This window comes from Colias croceus, chromosome 29, assembly GCF_905220415.1.
Source record: "Colias croceus chromosome 29, ilColCroc2.1".
NCBI classification, from domain to species: Eukaryota; Metazoa; Arthropoda; class Insecta; order Lepidoptera; family Pieridae; genus Colias; species Colias croceus.
In genome coordinates, this window is record NC_059565.1 from 1123164 (window position 1) to 1144993 (window position 21830).

The 21830-nt window shown below is 31.3% G+C and overlaps 1 protein-coding gene across 1 annotated transcript; it reads left to right on the top strand.

Moving 5' to 3' along the window:
- Window positions 1-15680: 15680 nt before the first annotated feature.
- Window positions 15681-21347, top strand: LOC123704347 (26S proteasome non-ATPase regulatory subunit 13). Its single transcript, XM_045652703.1, has 9 exons — window positions 15681-15834; window positions 15909-16022; window positions 16396-16531; window positions 17281-17429; window positions 18063-18222; window positions 18922-19028; window positions 19500-19578; window positions 20164-20304; window positions 21174-21347. The coding sequence occupies exons 1-9, from the start codon at window positions 15719-15721 to the stop codon at window positions 21327-21329; spliced, it is 1158 nt and encodes a 385-aa protein (XP_045508659.1). The 5' UTR covers window positions 15681-15718; the 3' UTR covers window positions 21330-21347.
- The last annotated feature ends 483 nt before the right edge of the window (window positions 21348-21830 follow it).

Genomic DNA, 21830 nt, shown 5'->3' on the forward strand with positions numbered 1-21830 from the left:
TTTTGCCAATTCATTTTTAGTATCATTCAGAGTATTATATTACACCAATTTATCAGTAAATAAAATTTCAACAAAATCGGTCGAGTAGTTTTTGCGTGAAAGGTTAAACAATAAATAATGTTTAACATTGAAAATATTCTCTAGCAAGCTGTTATTGTTTATTTTTATTAATGTTATATATTTTACGATTTATTATCTACTTGAAAACCAAATTTCTGCAAAATCGGTTCAGTGATTTTTGTCAGAAAGAGCAACAAACACATCAAATAAGTACCTACTTCTATATTTCAATCATAATAATATTACGGTGCATTTACATCAAACGAACATAGAGCTAGAGCTAGTGCATTCTTTCGTGATCTTTATGTGTAAACGAAAACTCGTATTCAGTGTTGTTCAGTATTAGAACATTGCATAGAATCTTTTCGAACGCACTAAGAACAACGAAAGAATGCTCTACGCCTGTTTACACTAAAATAATATGACATAGTGGGGTTAGAATGAACATTCGCTCGTTTGATGTAAACGCACCGTAATATGGCTTAGTTTTTAAGCAGTTGTTTTTAAGAGATTTAAAGTCCAAAGAAAATTAAGCAAAATCATAGATACAAATTTTATAGAGGCCAAATTTTGTCTATCTCTTACGCTGTAGAGGATAAACCCAATTTTGATGGAATTTCAAATTTAAAAAGTTGAAGACCCTGGATCCTAGATACATCATTACTTTATCGTTTACTTTAACATTTTATTTTTGTAAAATAGTTTTGTCAAGCCTTCGTCTGCAGGTGAAACCGCGTGGCACAGCTAGTATCTATATTAATACCTACATATATAGATACTAGCTGTGCCACGCGGTTTCACCTGCAGACATAATTGTAACGGAATTTTTCAACGTCATTTTCACCACCTTGAAAACGTTCATTAACTTGAAATTTTGCACACGTTTCAAGGACTATAGATAATAGAATTTTGTATCTTATCCTATCTGGGTTTGTCTATGATCATAAAGATATTATCTCGTTCTATAACATCATCAAGATATGAATTGTTTCTAAAATAAATCCTATTACTTGCGTAGAGACAAAATATATTATTATTTTATAACACAAAAAAAGGACAAAAGTCCTCAGGTAACAACAAATCAAATAATTACAGGCGAATTGAAAACTTCTCCTAACAAAAAAACAAAACGAAAACTACTCCTTTTTTGAAGTCGGTTGGAGGACAGATTACATCAAAATCTATCAAATGAAAATAGATTACACAATCAATGTCCTTTGTTAATATTTCTTCGTTTTTATTGTCTCCTAGTAAGTAGTTCAAAATAAACTTCATCTCTATTTCTTTCTCTTTACTTTATTTTTCACTGTTTTTGACATTACTTCCAATATATTTATTATTTTTACATCCAAGCTAAGTACAATGACTAAGTACTTTACTTCTAATAAAAAGAGCAACTATGGAGTTTCTTGCCGGTTCTTCTCCGTATACTGCTTTCCGAATCGGTGGTAAATGTGAAAAATATGTTATGACGTTTCAAAAGTGCTTCTAGAATTGAATGAATAAATGTTTGAGTTTGAGTTTGAATAGATTTATTAAATATAACACCCAGGCTAGCTCCAAGACTGACCTTTGTCCAAATCAAAACGTAGGGTCGCTACAGGTCGTCTGGTTAAGCTCATGAATTGCTAATATACTAGATTTCTTATCCGAGCTGTCTTGCACAAATGTCCTAACCTTGAAAAGCATCTCCCCTTTAAATTATGTAACAAGTAACAGGTCTGTCCCAAGGCTATTCCCACGACAAGTGACATGGGGTGAATTTTGATAGATATCTAATGGTATGTATTTAATAGTATGTGGCTAGACAAAATTCTATTGGTAACAGACCCTAAAGGATAGATGTTAGATCGTGTGCTATTTATGTGTTATCAAGGGTGTTTTGATGGGTTATCTATTTACCTATTATTTGGAGTTATAGGTACCTACCTACTGACCCTAAAGAATAGGTGTATTTATCTAGAGTGCTTTAATGGGTGTCCTATTTACCTATTATAGATGTAAATTTGTTAGAATAGTAGCATGTGTTTATTTATATGGTATTACCTATACTTAATATTATAAATTTGAAGAGTTTGTTTGTTTGTTCGAACGCGCAAATCTCAGGAACTACTGGTACGATTTGAAAAATTCTTTCAGCGTTAGATAGACCATTTATCGAGGAAGGCTATAGGCTATAAATCATCACGCTAAGACCAACAGGAGCGGAGCAATGCGGGTGAAACTGAGCACAGCTAGTTTTAGAATATAGTGACTCTATATAAAGTTGTTTAATTTGGAACTAGATGGCGCTGTAGTAAATTTAATATTGGAAAAAGAAAAGAAAGAATGAATAGAAAAATATTGAATAGGTTATAAGCTTGGTTATAACTCTTTAGTTATTAAAAGCATGAATTATTTCCAAAAAAGGTAAAGACCTTTTTGTATGATAGAGCAATCAAATAAATTATATGAATATGTTGTGATTTATCATTAGGTCATATGCTTGTATATTAAGAACACCTTTTATACGAATGAATCATACTTAGGAGGTCAAATAATGACTCGAATTTAATCATTTAATTGTAATTTTGTATTCAATTGTTATTGTTTATATTTAGAAAAATAAGACTGACATTTGTCATGCAGTATTTAATTAAAATTATTAAGTGAAACTTCTTTATCGGGGTTGAAAAAAATTTAGTGTAACATTTTTTCGTTACGCGTGACATTTTTCCTTTACGCGCCATCTTTTTCTTATCCCTACCACCCATGATTCGACGTATTTCTGTAAAGTTGCGTATAGTAAATTATTTTTTGAAAAATAAGGTCATAAAGAAGTTTCACTTCTTACGTGTGTACACTAGTATCTACACGCACACTTTTTTTTTTATCAGTCTATTTTACAAAAAGGAATTAGACTATTTTAATATTATATGCTTAATTTTGTTTTTTTTTTATACCAGTTCAATAGAGGTGAAACCGGGTCTACAATACAATATTATTATTTATTGAATATTTAATATATGATACATATTAAATATTTAATAAATACTTAATAACATTATATAAGCCGTTTCTGCTGTATACTTGAACAAACACAGGAAATAATTTCCTGTTTATTATGTTTTAAAAAAGAGATAGAGCAGGTATGAAATTAAATTATTATAATCTGGTGTTCTTCATTATATGTATTATTAATATTAATGTTTCTAAGATATTAAGACCTAAGTTATAATAGACACAGTACCTACAAACAAAATTGCATCAACATCGATTCAGTAATTTGGAAGTGACAAACTTTGGTAAGTATAATAAATACGAAAGTATACATATTGGCCTATCTGTATAAAAAAATGTTTATTTTTATTATTATTATGATAGCAGTACTTATTATTACCAGTGTGGGAAAAGGATGGAGCTATACGGCCTATATAGCGCTGTCCCTTTTCCATTATCGAAGTAATATTGCTTAAAGATATGGTACGGGGGCTGATGATGATCATTTTTATTACTAATTTATGATGATGGTGATGACATTTTGTCCTACTAATATTATAAATGCGAAAGTTTGTGAGGATGTGTGTGTGTGTGTGTTTGTTACTCTTTCACGCAAATACTACCGAACCGATTACAATGAAATTAAGCACACATATAGAGGATAACTTGGATTAACACATAGGAAAGGTTTTATCCCGGAAATCCCATGGGAACCGGAACTATGCGGCTTTTTCTTTGAAAACGCGGGCGAAGCCGCGGGCGGAAAGCTAGTTAATAATAAAAATAAAAATAATCTTATATATTAACCAATGAAGCTATTTTTAACAAAAGTTTTTATTTCACAATGTTTTGTCTATTTTAAATTTATGGTTACGTTAAAAATATTGTATTTTACTGCTTGTAAATTCAAAGGATGTTCTTTTACATATATTATTACTAGCTTACCGCCCGCGGCTTCGCCCGCTTTGACTAAAAACTAATAAATTCTATACTTAAACCTTCCTCTTGAATCACTCTATCTATTAAAAAAAACCGCATCAAAATCCGTTTCGTAGTTTTAAAGATTTAAGCATACAAAGGGACATAGGGACAGAGAAAGCGACTTTGTTTTATACTATGTAATGATTATATTGTATTATCTGTGCTTATGCTAAGCTCTAGCTAAAATCTAGGAATTTTAGATATTGGAATTCGCTAGCAAAATGTTGTGTGAATGCCAAATATGTTGGCCTTTCACCTAAAAACTACTGAATCGATATGGCTGAAATTTTTTAGTAAGTATATCCTGCCATATCCATACTCCATACTTACTAATATTATAAATGCGAAAGTAACTCTGTCTGTCTGTCTGTTACTCAATCATGGCTAAACTACTGAACCATTTTTCATGAAATTTGGTTTGAAGATATTTTGATACCCAAGAAAGGACAAAGGCTACTTTTTATCCCGGGAAAATGACGCAATCCCGGAAATCCCAAATGGGAACTATGCGGGTTTTTCTTTGACTGAAACCTAGTATTTTTATATACTTAAAATAATATGGACATGGAATATACATATTATAGTTAAGTAACTTATAAGTATATAAATAATTATAGTTAAAATATATTCAGATAAAAGAGATTATTTTCACCATTTCACTTAGGGCCGATTTTTCAATCCTTGGTTAAAATTTATCCGTCCAATAAAGTATTACACGAACATTTTAAAATGTCACCTGTAAACTGTTAAATAAATTATTAAGACTAAATTAGAACACATTTAAATAAAATGGTAGTGTAATACGTTATTCGATGAATAAGTTTTAACCAAGGATTGAAAAATTAGCCCTTAATGTAGTTAATTTCTTTTTTATTGTTTGTGTATTTCAATAAAAAACGAAAAACTAATACTTCAAATATTAACTTGGATTTAGCTTGTATAATAATACCAAATTTTCGTTAGTCAGTCTATGCTAACCTCGAAACAGCTTAACAAAAAATATACAGCAATGTTTTTACAATGACGTAAGCTGTTGCCAAGGAAACATAATACATATACTAGTCACTTGCCCCGATACTGTCTGTGATTAAAAAAAATATAGTCTATGTCAATCAGGAATAATGTACGTCTAAGCTATCTACTAGTGAGAAAGCATTATCAAAATTGATATATCAGTTTTGAGTCACACAACAACAAAACAAAAAATAAAAATTGTTTTTCTTTACTAAATGTTTTTATTAAGAAGTAGAGTTTGAGAGTTTGTGTGTAAGTTTATTTCATGATTCTGAAATTACTAAATCATTTTTATTTTTCAGAAGAAAGCTAGGTTTTCATTTATTGTTCACCTATTCCATAGATATATTAATAATTTATCTAGTAAATTGAAACTGATTGAAATATATTATCTACATAAAGTTATTTTGGGTTTTAGATAATTTCGAAAATTGCATATTTGTATTTGAACACATTTTTTTTATAATTTGTTATGTACAAATGCATTTAAGTTATCTAAAAGATTTTATCTGTAGGTTATTAATATAATAAAATATAGCTTATCAAAAACGGTAGAGCAGTTTTTGCATTGAATTGTAACAAACATAGAGTTGAATTCAGGAATTATTTTAGAAATTATGATATTGACTTATGATGGACCATTGCTTTTAAAAAGTCATATAAGTATATATATTTTTTATTTCATTATAATTGACGTAGTGTTTGCATACAATTACAATTTATTACAATATCACTACATAGTATAAAACAAAGTCACTTTCTCTGTCCCTGCGTCCCTTTGTATGCTTTAGGGCCGATTTTTCAATGCTTGGATAAAACTTATTCGTCGAATAATGCATAAAACTACCATTTTAAAAACGTATTCTAATTGCCCGTATTTGACAGTTTACGTGACATTTTAATATTATCGTGTAATACTTTATTGGACGGATAAGTTCTATCCAAGCATTGAAAAATCAGCCCTAAATCTTTCAAACTACGTACGCAACGGATTTGTTAAATAGGTACCTATATGTATGTAAAAATATGACGTTTCAAAAGTGCTTCTCGAAGAAGCATAATTGAATAAATAAATGTTTGAGTTTGATTAGCACATAGATTTTTTACCAAGCGAGTGAAGCCACAGGGCTTAGCTAGTATTTCATACATATATGACTAAATATTATTAATTAGTAGAGAATACTCAATTAAACACGCATATACAAGATTATATTATAAATATAAAGTCAATGCTTTATCACTACATAGTATAAAACAAAGTCGCTTTCTCTGTTTCTATGTCCCTATGTATGCTTAAATCTTTAAAACTACGCAACGGATTTTGATGCGGTTTGTTTTAATAGATAGAGTGGTTCTCGAGGAAGATTTTAGTATATAATTTATTAGGTTTTAGGCAAAGCGGACGAAACCGCGGGTGGAAAGCTAGTTATATATGTAACATGAATACTCGGCAAGTTTTGTAGATCATCCTAAAATCTTAAATGCCTAAGTGTCCAATGTTATCACGAATTTAATAGCACTGTATGATAGGATAGGTTAATCAAAATCAAGTCTAGGTTTTGGCCTAAAGACTATTAGAGTGAATGTCATTTTTAATGCATGTTTTAATTTGTATTGAATTTAACTATAGGTAGTTAGGAATAGAAGCATAAATTTATATATTTTATATTGTTATTAAGTAAAAAAAATGTTTTTGTATAGAAGATTATTAATGTATTAGTTTATTTAAGTAGCCTAAGGAGTAAAATGTACCACTAGAACAAACTTGTTCTCACGACACGGGGAATCCTAGTGTGGTGGCAAGGGATTTATTTTCTATGTACTTATCTTATATTTTGGAAATAAAGTTATTGTTTGTTGTTTTATGGTCAAAATGTGGGAAATTGATTATTTTTGTGAATTATCACTTTTTTGTTTAGTAATATCCTCTTTATTAATGTTTATTGCTCTATCATTCTAGTATATATTTTTCTTTTTCATATACGCTAGTGACGTGTACCTACTCAAAAGGAGCTAGGAGGTCCTAATGTTGCTAGTTTTTGCCAAAAGGCTGCCACACTTTTGCTTTTCTGTTACTATTTCTAGTATTTCTTTTTTTTTTAAACGTTTTTTATGTTTATTGTGTCTCTTTTTACCTGATTATTTTTGTGTGTTTTAGGCCAATGGCAAAATAAATGATTTCTCTCTTTTTTCTAATTATACTTATACATAACTTTAAAACAATAGTTAACTTTTATTTATAGCTGAATCGTGTATATTTACAAAAATATATTGATAATTAATGTTCTCTGGATATTTTAATTAATTATTTTGAATATTGTACAGGGCTCTCGTTTTTATAATAAGTATAGGCCCATTATAGAGGGCCTAAACAATTAGGCCTTCTGTACTTAAATTATTGAAGTTAATAATACAAAATATTAAAAAATAAAACTAGGTAGGTATTTATATATATCGTTTATAGTCGTTTATATATCGTTTATAGTCGTTTATATATCGTTTATAGTTTTTCAAATTAAAACTCATAGGTAAAGAAAATAGGTACCCATGTATTTTGATATTTTAGGTTTAGAGCAATTTACTAAAATCTGTCTAAATGGTATTTCAAAGATAATGAAAGAAATAGATACCTTACTTACTTACTTACTTACTTACTATTTTAAATAAAAATTCATGGTTTTATTATTAAATCGATATACAGGCTTGTCATTTCTAAATGTTAAGAAACTATTATACTATGCTATACAATTTTTTATGTGTTACCAAATGTTGTTTAATTTTTAAAATAGTAATGTTTTAAATCTGATTAGTTTACTTTAATAATATTTTAAAGATTTAGATATAGGGTTAGTTACTTCGAGGAACAATATTAAAACCCTTTTTTTTAATATATTGAATTATATACTTCGTATCTAACTTAAATGAACACATTTTTAATTGTATTAAGCCTATGACTGCTATTTTACTAAATAAATTTATCGGGATAATATTAAAAAAAAAGGATTAATTATTCACAAAATACCGTAGTATCACATAGGCACACATATTTTATACGTATTATAAGGCAAATAATTAAATTTCGTTAGTAGAGTCATTTTTGTAGGCTCTACGTTATGATACTAGATGTAAAATGAAAAAGTCATATAAAATGTTTTAAATATTAGTAAAATTGGATAAAATGACTTATTTTAAATCCATTAACAATTAAATTCTCCAAAATGAAAAGTATTTTTAGAATTAAACACACATTTTTCGATTTTAATAGCGGATTACGATATATGAACCGTTATTATACTTTTAGGTAGAGTCATGTAGAGATAAATGTAAAAAATGATAGATAAATACAAAAAAATCGTTTTGATTATGATTAAATAATAAATACACTTACCACTACAAGAGATATATCCAAAGAAAATCCATTAGGGAAATTTTTATAGAACATTCTCTACCAAAGTTCTTGACGCCGCACAATCACATCACAAAATCGTTAAAAAAATATATTAAACAGTGGTTTTTTCGCAAAAATCCACATCGACCACTGAAACGGGGGTCCACACTTTGTAAAAAAACAGTCATTTCAATAGGCCTATAAGAATCTTATTAGAAATAAGAACGCGAAATGTTCGCAAAAATTTCGCATTACCGCGCGTTTGCCGTGGATTTAGGCCTACAGATCCGCGAAGGAACAGGCGCGCGCGCTGCTCCGACAAACACAAGGTATTTAACTATTATTCCGATAGAAATTCGCGACCGATACTAAAGGACATACCTTTGATAAGGATCCGAGCACTCCAATAAAACGGAATAATACAATTTTTCACTCGTAAACTTATAACGAACCACGTGCAAACTTCGGCGGTCTAACCGTATCTAACGTCCGATATCTTTGGTAAAAAAACAACGGGTTACACCTACTATACGTTGTCAGGACTACACGGGAACGTCGGGGAATTCAAAATGGGATGATTTAATGCTATCCGGGAACATTGGAAGGTTATTAGGATATGATATCGTGTCGCTCGGTTTTCGTTTGTCAATAGGGTTTTTCATTAAAATGGTGGGGGTTGAGAGAGGGTGGTGAAGGGTTAGGGTGTTAGTATGGTGTTTTTATATGTATGGGAGTTGAATCGGTGGTGCACGATCGAACAACGTTTGCGAAATGGCAGCTCAAGAATAACGGGCATAACCTTGTTACAACGTCCTCGTGGACTGTGTTATGCCTAAATGTATCATCAATCTAGTAGGTATGAAATAGGTACCTAATATTTTAAGAACGTTAGAAGTGTTTTTTTTTTATTTCGATAAGAATGACCGTTGAGATAATGCTGTATAGATTATTATTATTTTGATGTATCTAAGTAATTGTGGTGTGATGTTTTCATTAAATTTGTAATTAAAATGAAAAATTAAAATGTGTGTTACCTATACCTAAGTCAAAATTTTAGATGAGTTCTTAAATGTTATTAGGTGTGCTTTTTTACTACAGATAAAATATTAGCAATTTTTTAACATCTCTACCTATAGATGTAGGTAGGTTGGGTCACGCTGTATTTTTAAATTCCTATTTTTGCCATATAATAATATATTATTTTTTTAATTTTAATTTATATTTCTAGTAAATGGTTAAAAAATTCACACTCACAATGTTTGGCGTTTTTTTTTTATTACATATTACCAAAATTAGTTGACTCTATCTTAATAAAATAAAATACAAGCAGGAATTCGAAATCTAAATGAAATTTCTACTTTCTAGAGGTATTTTCAAAGTTTTTAATAATTAAAACCTATTTTTTATATTGTTAAAGCCTTCCCTGTATTATATAAAAGACTCTACGTAGAGCAAGAAACAAACTCCTTCGAAAAATAGCATAAAATTCTGCCCTCTATTGGCGGCCATATTGAATTTAGAATTACGTGGCTTATTATCAATGTAAAAATTTAAAAATTTATAATATATATTTTCATAATTATAACAAGTTAAGATGTTTAACAGAAATAGAACCTACATACCTACTTATAGTTAAAATCAGCACCTTTTGACGTTGTTGGAGTCTGTTGAAAGTAGTGCGTATTAAGAATAATTATACAGAGTTAAAAATCAGCACCTTTTGACGTTGTTAGTCTGTTAAAAAATGAAAATAGATCCTATTATGAATTATGCAGAGTAGGTACTTATAGTGAAATTATTTTTACAACGTACTCACATATTTTAATTGCTTTTCCGTTGATAAAGGTAAACCTATCTTACCTATAGTTTAAGCATAGCTTTTTTTTACTATCATTTAAATTTTAGTTAACTTTGCGTAAGTACCTACATACTAAAGTTATTTTATTATCTAGCTTTACGCCCGCGGCTTCGCCCGCGCAGTCAAAGAAAAACCCGCATAGTTCCCGTTCCCGTGGGATTTCCTGGATAAAACCTATCCTATGTCCCGGGGTAAAAAGTAGCCTATGTCCTTTCTCGGGTATCAAAATATCTCTATACCAAATTTCATGCAAATTGGTTCAGTAGATACCTAAGGCGTGATTGAGTAACAGACAGACAGACAGAGTTACTTTCGCATTTTAAATAATATTAGTATGGATTATACTAAATAGTAAACTCTAACTCAAACATTTATTTATTCAATTAGACTTCTTCGAGAAGCACTTTCGAATCGTCATTACATATTTTTAACATTTACCACCGATTCGGAAAGCAGTATCTATGGAGAAGAACCGGCAAGAAACTCCATAGTTGCTCTTTTAAAATTACATAGATATATTAGGGTACGAATAGAAAATACTTCTAAATTTTCATTTAATTTACGAATGTTGTTAAACATTGTAATAAAAATAAAAAAATATATAAAGTTCTAAAAATAAATAATTTTCTTTCTTTCTTTCTTTCTTTCTTAAAGTAGGTATATAGACTACAAGGCTCTTAAGTTAATTAACTCTATATTAATTAACTCTATATGTAGGTTAGGTATACTGTTGTTTGACATTAATATCACAGTATATCTAACTATATAGTGAAACTCATGTAACAATATATATAAATGTAAACACAGTAAGGTAAAAAATAAATTTTGTAGAAAATTCGAAAACCTTTTTTAAGTTTTTTTTGTTGTACTTAATATAGGTACCTACGTATCTACCTACCTAATATAATAAAAGAAACAAAATTATATTTAAGAATGTAATTGACATGTGTGTGTACCTAGTATGTATAAAGTAGATAATAAGTAGGTAATAATTTTTATTTTATGATATCCATACTAATATTATAAATGCGAAAGTAACTCTGTCTTTCTGTCTGTTACTCAATCACGCCTTAACTACTGAACCAATTTGCATGAAATTTGGTATAGAGATATTTTGACACCCGAGAAAGGACATAGGATAGGTTTTATCCCGGAAATCCTACGGGAACGGGTTTTTCTTTGAAAACGTGGGCGAAGCCGCGGGCGGAAAGCTAGTACTTAAATAAATTTATTTTTGTAAGTATAAAAAATCTTTTCTTTCCGTTTATGAATAAATCTATTTTAAAATACCTATATTTTGGTTTCATTTTTATTTTATACTAGCTTTCCGCCCGCGGCTTCGCCCGCGTTTTCAAAGAAAAACCCGCATAGTTCCCGTTCCCGTGGGATTTCAGGGATAAAACCTAGCCTATGTTACTCGTGGATAATGTAGCTTTCGAATGGTGAAAGAATTTTTCAAATCTGCCAAGTAGTTTCGGAGCCTATTCAATTCATACAAACAAACAAACAAAAAATCAAACCTTTCCTCTTTATAATATTTGTATAGAAGATACTTATTACTTACACCTAACAATATAAAATTAAATTATAAAAACTACGATAAAAAAACCGACTTCAAAAACGGAAAAGTGAAAAAAAAAAAATTTGATATTATTAATTACTACATATTATTTAGATGTGCTATTTATTAAAAAGGTTCCTTGTCGGTGCACGGGCTTAATACTAAGTGCTTAGTGCTTGGCACCGACTTCAAACCTATTTAATAAATAGCACATCTAAATAATATGTAGTAACGAATAATATCAAATCTTTTTTATTTTTCACTTTTCTGTTTTTGAAGTGGATTGTTTTTAACGTAGTTATTTTTATTTAATACTTTTAGTGTATTTTTCAACACGAATCAAACGAGCCCAAACTCGATAAAGTTGAGTCTATATATTACTGAGTTCCTATGGTCACCTTCCGATTCCATCATCAAATCAGCTCTATGTCATGATAATGTTTCATCGCTATCCAATTAATATACGTACTGATACAAAATTTCAGCTCAATCGGTTAACGGGAAGTAAATCAAAGTTACTTGCTACATTTCAATTAAGTCATCGAGATCAAACAAAAATGCTCATAAAATAAAAACTACTAGGCCTATCCAAGTAAAATTTTTATGGGACCAATTCGACACCATTCCGCATCAAACAAGAAAAGAATCACGTAAATCGGTTCAGAAACCTCGGAGTAATCGGTGTACATACATAAAAAAATACCGACCGAATTGATAACCTCCTCCTTTTTTTTGAAGTCGGTTAATAGAAGTTGTCTATATATACCTATGTAGGCAATCACTATTACTTTAATTTTTCCAACTTATTTTGCAAAGAAACCCATAGAATCGTATATTGTTTTATTTAATTTCCAGTTCTTCGAGTTATGACTCTACATACACCAAAAGTTATATATTTTAGAATATTTTATTATATTACATGCATTTAATCTCTATTATAATAAATAACGTCTTCTCCCATGAATGTCTGTCTCTATGTTCGCGAAGAACTCAACAACTGCTGTGCCGATTTTTAATCATGACTTTACCAACGTGTAGCACGATTCACGAGTAGGTAAGGTTTTTGTATATAATTTGTTAAAAATAGAAGCTAGTATCATAATATAATAAATCTTATCTCTATCTCAATTTAATTAATAAAATTATACAGGGTGTCCCAAGAAGTATGGATATACTGAATCCAGGAGGTAGAGGACCTAGAGTGCTATCCGAATCACCCCCATGTATATTTTGCGATTTTTCGTATTTTCGGAGTTATGACGTTTTTTTAAAAATTTTCACCGATTGCCGAGTATGATGAGATTTTTATTTATGGTGACGTGACTTATTGCGGTAGACGCTTGATTTTTTTGTGTACCAAGCTGAAACAATTTGGACTGAAAGATAGGCACAATTTGGACTGAAAGATAGGCACAATTTGGACTAAATAACCCGGAAATTGAGAGTAGCAGAAGAAACCATTAAAAATAATAGAAGAATTTATTTTAGGGCAGCATTAAAATATAACCCCTAAAGGAAGCCTGTGTCCCTGCCCTATTAAATAGATACCTAAAGGTTATACTGTACACGATTAAAAATGTATTAAAATTAATCTTAATATGAGCAGGGAAAAAAGTTTATAATATTATGTCACTGATAATAATTTGTACCTACTTCTATAATATCGAGGTAATTTAATGCTTAATTTACAATGTATATAAAAATACTTAGGTAGGTCTGTAACCTAAAGTCTATAGATAGAGCATTTCTTGAAAATACACTTAATTTTACAATTAATAATTCCGTACAATTTCTAAATAAATAATTGAAGTCATATTAAGTTACTTCGCCTCATTGCACTTGTCACTTATAACTGAAAATATTTTTTTAAATATTTACATTTAAAAAATGCAGTCAATTATATTAAACTTCTTTGACTCTGTTCAATATTCAATTTGCATAGGCTCGATATAAATTTGTCAAAAAACAAGAATAAATTGAAAAATAATCAATAGGCAGGTAGGTAATAGGAACATAAAGCGCGTCACACACGGTGAAGATACTAGGTACAATATTTTATCTTAAGATACTCTAATATAAAACGTTATAGTATCTTAAGGTATCCGGTATCAGCGTTCTGACCATTATTTTTCTTTTTGACATTGCGTACTAAGACCCCTGTAGAACCGCCATCCTGTTACAAATGACCCGAAATTTTGTGGGGACATGAACGATTGTCATTTTAAAATTGCAATTTTTACGCGACTAGTCTCTACATAAATTATATTAAGTTTTTTTGAATCATTCACTATTCTTACACTAGATATAAAGTAAATTTTAATATTGTGAAGCCATCGAATAATAGAAGAAGGGAAAGAAAGATACGTAGTTAGAAAATGGATTTGTATGATATCTTGATGCAGTAATTTTCACAGAAATTTCACAATACGCCATCTAGCGTGAAACTATGTCAAATATAACACAGATTAATGCCCGTTTTCACCAACAACCCGTAAAATTTAAGTGTCTCCTAAGTCAATTTAGGGGGATATACCTAACGTAAAATTTGCTTTCACCGACAGATAAGTGTCACCTAAATCGTTAGGTTAGGTAGTAATTTGAAGGGTCCCTTAAACTAAGGAACCCTTACTTAGGAGATTGTTTAAGGGTTATTGGTGAAATCGGGCATTAAACACTCGTTTTTAAATCTTTTTGGTTGATATTAATTAGGTACCTACCTATTCTATAATAGTAATCGAACCTACAACCTATGACATAAGTAAATGTGTTATCATTTATACATTTATTTTTAAATTTACCGTTTTATAGATATAAATTGTGTTACCTATTTCGTGTGCAAAAATATTGCCATTTAAACAAAATAAAACAAATGAGATTATGCAACATTTTACTCAATCGAATAGGCAAACTGTTTAGAATAGAAATTAGAAGTAGTTTTTATATATTAGTAGTTAAGTTGATATGAAGAAAAAAATAATATGTTTGCTTTCTGACACTATAAATACCTAATTACAAATGCAAAAACCAAAGTCAAAGCTAGCATTAAGTTTTCGTGAACACAAGTACATAATGCTATAGCAACAACTCCTAAAATCCACGATAGACTAGAACATTTTATTAAATTATCTAGTTTGTTATTTTTTTCATATAACATTATACCTAACAACTTGTATCAAATTTAATAACTAGGTAGGTAGGTATGTCGAATGTGAACAAAAACTTCTCATACTACATTCATCCATTCCTTCATTATCAACAACATTCTAATTAAGTTCTTATACTAACACTTTTGTATTATTACCAATACCTTAGGCCTAGATATTTCAATGAAATGTAACGTAAATGGTTAGGATAACTTTAACTGCAAATTAAGAAACAGTTGTTATACTTTTTATTAAATTTAGCATTAATTAATACCAAACACATCTCAATATCCCATATCAATTAAAGCATTCTAGTTTATACTTCACTAGAAGGCAGAATCACGTATATATTTACTCAGTGACTTGAAACTCAAAACTCAAACTCAAACCGTTTTAAATATTTGAAGTAAATTTGTAAGTTTGTGCTGCCATCTATCGGTGAGTAGAAAGAACTTTTGAAGTGATAAAGTTAGTACAACTTTCTACCACTAGATGGCGCGTTTATGCAATTCAAGAAATTTATTGCAAAATTTAGATAATAAAACTTATAGGTTTATGACATTAAAAAAAAATCAAATACATTTTAAAACATTATTTTATTATTTGTTTTCATTACATATTTCTTTATATTTTTTTATTATTAATTTATTTGTAGCAGCAACACTACAGTGACCCTTCAAAATTGACACAATCTGTAGCTAACTTCACACAATTACGCGAAACAATTTTGAAACATGGCTTCGGTAAAGTTTGCAGTTATTGATGTTAACGATTATTTATCTAAAAAACAGGCTGCAGAGCCAGATTTAGCCGCAGACTGGGCAAAACTAGAGGAGCTTTATAATAAAAAGTAAGTTTTTAATAATCCGCTTGAACAACACGTTTAAATTACATAAAATTTCATATAAACTCTTTTGTTTTCAGATTATGGCATCAGCTTACACTAAAATTACAGGATCTTGTCCTCCATCCATCCTTGCAAAGCGGCGACAATCTAATACAACTATACAGCAACTTTATCACTACATTTGAAAACAAGTAAGACGATTTTACGAAATCAATTCTTAGCCCACTTTACCTCCTTCTAAACAGCTATTTATCCATTTATTTACGAAAAACTATACAGTAGCATATTCTTAATTTCCCTTTGTAACATTGAAGTGACTTGCACATTTAATTAACATTTGTACAAAGGAAATATGATGGAAGGACTGCAAGAAATTTAAAACAATCCAACTTGTTCTTAGTGTGATGCCTTCCTCGATAAATGGGCTATCTAACATCAAAATAATTTTTCAAATCATACCAGTAGTTCCTGTATAGAACTTTAAGAATATATGTAGTTGTTCGAAGCTAAGGTTGCTAGATAATGTAGTTTAACATATTCTTAATTTTCATTTATAAATTTCAGAATAAATCCTCTATCGTTGGTTGAAATTATTGTCCATGTGGTCAAACAATATACCGACAAGAAAGAGGCTATTGCCTTCTTGGAGAAAGTGGAGGCAAAAGTTAAAATGAATGATGAAGCCTTGGCTTTGTGTAAAGTGAGTATAAATTATTGATATAATGTATATGTTGTGGCCATATTATCATTTGGTGCTCACTTCATGAAATGATCAATCATTTCATGAAATGGTCACAAATAATTTTGACCATTTCATGAAAAAAATCAAGATGTGATTTCTTATCATTGATATGCCCAAACCATATCATGATGTGGCCAATAAACATGCAGCCATTTCATGAAATGGATGCATGTTTATTCGCAAATTGCTAAACGAGTTAGAGAAAGAAAGTTTTTTTTTTTTTAATTATACTGCTTAAATTGATGACAGTTTTCTTGGCTTAACTGTACTTTATAATATGATGTTGAGTCGAGAGTCGTAACTTTTTTGTGGTTAGCTATTGTCCTATGGAACCTAAATCTGAAATATAAAGACCAAATCAAGAAAATAACTCCATTTTGTTTTTGTTATGCATATTTATTAAAATAGAAATGTCATTGTTAAACTGTTGTGAAAAGTTATTGTTCATTAATTAGTAATTACATATTATTGATTTTCTGTAGCTCCCTTATAAATTTATTTATTGTTCAAAGTAATGAAATCTGTGTGTATGATATTTGTCCATGCAAAAAAGATATATTAATTTTATCATACTTGATAATTCACAAAAATCTCTAAGTTCTTATCCAATTAGTTGAAATAGCAAAAACTGTTTATTTTATATTTTATTGATATACCAATGTATTTGTGTACAACTTACTTTTCATGTATTTATCAATAATTTTCAGGTACTCCAAGGTCAAATCTATCTGGAACATCTAAACGACTTGGATTCAACAGAGAAAATTATTGAACAATTGGAGGGTAGTTTGGAAGATGCTGATGGAGTCACACCGGTGCATGGACGCTTCTATAAACTGGCTTCTGAGTACTATCGGTGAGTTATAATTAATAATTACAAGCTAGCGGCTTCGCCCACTTTGTCTAAAACCTGTTGTTTGTTTGAACGCGCTAATCTCAGGAACTACTGGTCCGAATTGAAAAATTATTTCGGTGTTAGATAGCCCATTTAACGAGGAAGGCTATAGGCTATATATCAATGCGGGTGACACTGCGGAGCACAGCTAGTATATTAAATACTAGCTGCGCTTCGCGGTTTCAAATCGGACCAGTAGTACCCGAGATTAGCAAACAAACTCTTCAGCTTTATAATATTAGCTAGTTAATAAAGTTTATTATTATATTAAATGTATTGCGCTGATAGCATCATATGTATTTATTAGTATATATAAATGTTTATTAATAAGTATATGTATAAGCCATGAGGAATGTTTATATTTGTAGTACATATTATTATAATAAAATCTTTAATTTTTAATTTATTATGCACCACTGTCCACCATACTCAGAATTTGTCCTAGTCGATTGGGTTGCCTGGCAGAGATCGCTGTCAGCGATAAGGCCGCTCTCTGTACATTGTTAATTAAGTTTGATGTGTTTTAAATTGTCCTATATGGTGTACAATAAAGAATTTTTCATTCATTCAAATGTAAAAGATAAATTTCCGTAGTGTCCGCGGACCAATGGGCCGCTACTACCGCGCAGCCCTACGCCACGTGGGCTGCGCTAACGGCGGCGCCGACTTGCCGCCCGCCGAGAGACGAGCGGCCGCACTACCGCTGGCGTTGGCCGCTGTGCTAGCGCCCGATGTGTACGATTTGGGTGAACTGGTGAGTGACAAACACACACACACTGACGTGTATCTAACATCTAACATATCTACACTAATATTAAAAAGAGGAAAAGTTTGTTTGTTTGTTTGATTGTTACGAATAGGCTCATAAACTAATGGACCGATTTTAAAAATTCTTTCACCATTCGAAAGCTACATTATCTACGAGTATCATAGGCTAGGTTTTATCCCGGGAATCCCACGGGAACGGGAACTGTTTTTCTTTGAAAACGCGGGCGAAGCCGCAGGCGGAAAGCTAGTATATTATAAAGGCGAAAGTTTGTATGGATGTTTGTTACTCTTTCACGTAAAAACTACTGAATGGATTTGAATGAAATTTAGCGCACATATAGAGGGTAACTTGAATTAACACATAGGATAGGTTTCATCCCAGAAATCCCTCGGGAACGGGAACTATGCGGGTTTTTCTTTGAAAACGCGGACGAAGCCGCGGGCGGAAAGCTAGTATGTCAACTGACATATGCCATAAATATGTACGAACAAGCCTAGCACGCACATACTTGACAAATATATGCAGGCAAACGTCACACAACGATTCATATATTTGTTATATGAGTCAATGTGTGTACAGACAAACTTGTAAGACACATAAAATTATGTAATGTGTATGTATGTTTCTCTCTCTATATGCTATTGCAACACACACACAAATTTAATCTCTATTTCTCTATTCCAGTTAGCGCATCCAATCCTAGAGTCGCTTGAAGGCACTCCAGATGCATGGGCATGTGAATTGGTGAAAGCTGTGGCCGCTGGTGATGTCGTCGCTTTTGAGAAAATTAGGTATATAAATATATTTATTATACACTAGCGGTCCGCCCCGGCTTCGCCCTTGGTACATTTTTAAATTTTCTCTCCATAAGAACCATCCTCGTACTTCATGAAATGTAATAAAAAAAGAATTAACGAAATCAGTGCAGTTGTTCTCAAGTTATGCGCTTACCAACACATTTTGCGATTCATTTTTATATATAAGATTATACATTTAGTGTATTATCCTACTAATATTATAAATGCGAAAGTTTATGAGGATTGATGTGAAGGATAGATGTTTGTAACTCTATCACGCAAATACTACTGAACCGATTACAATGAAATTTTGCACACATATAGAGGGTAACTTGGATTAACACATAGCATAGGTTTCATCCCGGAAATCCCACGGGAACGGGAACTATGCGGGTTTTTCTTTCAAAACGCGGGCGAAGCCGCGGGCGGAAAGAAATAAAAAATAATTATTATATTTTATTTCAGGGCTCAATCCCCCCACCAAGAATTACATCGTGCTGATCGTCAGTTGAGACAGAAGATAGCCATTTTGTGTCTTATGGAGGTATGTTTTTAATACTACCCTCAATTTTTTTGAGATATAATTTTTTTATATATAAGTGAAAGAATATTGATATATTTGTTTTCTAGAGACAAATATTCTAATTAAATACGAAAAAGTATTAACGATAGTGTCTTTCTTTTAAAGGTTTGTTAGAAGATATTTGAAATAACTTAAACACCATGAATGTTTGTTTGTTTGTTTGAACACGCTAATCTCGGCAACTACTACTGGTCCTATTTGAAAAATTATTTCGGTGTTAGATAGCCCATTTGTCGAGGAAGGCTATATATTATCATGCTACGACCAACACGAGCCGAGCCACGGGGGTGAAACCGCGCGGAGCAGCTAGTCCATACTAATATTATAAATGCGAAAGTAACTCTGTCTGTCTGTTACTCAATCACACCTAAACTACTGAACCAATTTGCATGAAATTTGGTATGGTGATATTTTGTTACCCGAGAAAGGACATAGGCTACCTTTTATTGCGAAATATGTACCACGGGCGAAGCCGGGGCGGACCACTAGTAAAGAATAAATCGCGTTAAAAATCCGTTAAAATATTTAATTTCTAAATCTTTTCAGATGGCATTTAACCGCACATCGTCACAACGCAAGCTGACCTTTGCGGAGATAGCTCGAGAGGCGAGGGTCCCTCATGATGAAGTGGAATTACTGGTGATGAAGGCGCTCGCTGAGAAACTTATCAGAGGACATATTGATCAGGTATGTTTGTTGTTTATTTTTAATTTTTATAGCATTCAAATCCTACTTATATTTTAAATTTGTATGTTTGTTTATTATTCCTTCACACAAAAACTGCTGAACTGATTTTCATGAAATTTGGCACGCTCATAGAGGTTAACTTGATTTACACATGGATGGGAACTACGCCTGTTCTTTGAATATGCGACAGAAAATATAGTGCTTTATAAATGACTAGCTTTCCGCCTGCAGCTTCGCCCACTTTGCTTAAAACCTAATATATAAAAAAATATGGAATCATGTTTCTAAAATGGTACACGTATTGTGTTACTATTGAACTTTCTTGTCAAGAATTTTTATCACGACAACTTTATTAATATAAAAAATTACGAAGGTTTAAAAAGAATCGTAAATGTTAGAAAAACTGTCGTGACAACTTTTCGTAAGAATTTTTTTCATCTAGCCCCCTTTCACAAAGCGCGATAAGGAACTTTGTTCCAAAACCTTTCTCGATCACTCTATTTAAAAAACCGCATAAAAATCAGTTGTGTAGTTTTAAAGATTTAAGCGTCTCTGTAGACAGATGGCGGCGACTTTGTTTTTAACCGACTTCAAAAAAAAGGAGGAGGTTATCAATTCGGCCGGTATGTTTTTTTTTATGTATGTACACCGATTACTCCGAGGTTTCTGAACCGATTTACGTGATTCTTTTTTTGTTCCATGCGGGATGGTGTCGAATTGGTCCCATAAAAATTTTATTCGGATAGGCCTAGTAGTTTTTATTTTATGAGCATTTTTGTCTGTATTTGTAAATGTTGCAAGTGCAAGATTGAAGTCGGTTGTTTTTAACGCAGTTATCGCTTGTATATTATGTATTGAAATTTGCACAGGTGAACGAAACAGTAATGGTGTCGTGGGTTCGCGCACGAGCCCTCGGTCGAGGCGGTTGCGGAGCCCTAGCGCGTCGTCTCGGTGCGTGGTGCTCCGCTGCGGCCTCCGCGGCGGACCTGCTAGCGGGCGCAGCCCCTGATATACTCACTGTTTAAATATATTATATTGGCATTTTGTGGCGTTTTATTTCAATAAAAAACAATAATTAACTATTATTTACGTAAATTAAATTTTAAAAACAAATAACTGAAGTTTTATTGACGTTGAACATAACCTAAAATGATAGTTATTTTTTTTTTGTACTATACTCTGCTAAAATGACACTGACAAGAAATCAAGAACTAAACTTGAACCATTAGCTACTATTATGTATTCTGTGCTTGAACTAAACCTAAGTTTATTGCCACAGAACAGTTTATTGCTCTTAGAACTAAACATACAGAGAGAGAGAACGAGAGAAAGGAGAGAACATAATATATTATACAGGCTATGTAAAATCTGTAGTCCATAGTTACTATACTCTGCTATAGTCTATTGAACTTGCTAAAGTCTGGCCAGTCAAAGTTGAACCCAGTGTTTTTTGTAGCGGCCACACTATGGAATGTCATCATGGCGTTTCGGCGTAGTTAGTTGTCAGTTTTGTTGAAAATGGTTCA

What these genes read in the sequence shown, in the direction of transcription:
- LOC123704347 (XM_045652703.1), top strand. Translation starts at nt 15,719, where the DNA reads ATGGCTTCGGTAAAGTTTGCAGTTATTGATGTTAACGATTATTTATCT. An exon ending in ATCACTACATTTGAAAACAA is followed by an intron (nt 16,023 to 16,395) that starts GTAAGACGATTT and finishes TATAAATTTCAG; the next exon opens with AATAAATCCTCTATCGTTGG. An exon ending in GTCGCTTTTGAGAAAATTAG is followed by an intron (nt 19,029 to 19,499) that starts GTATATAAATAT and finishes ATTTTATTTCAG; the next exon opens with GGCTCAATCCCCCCACCAAG.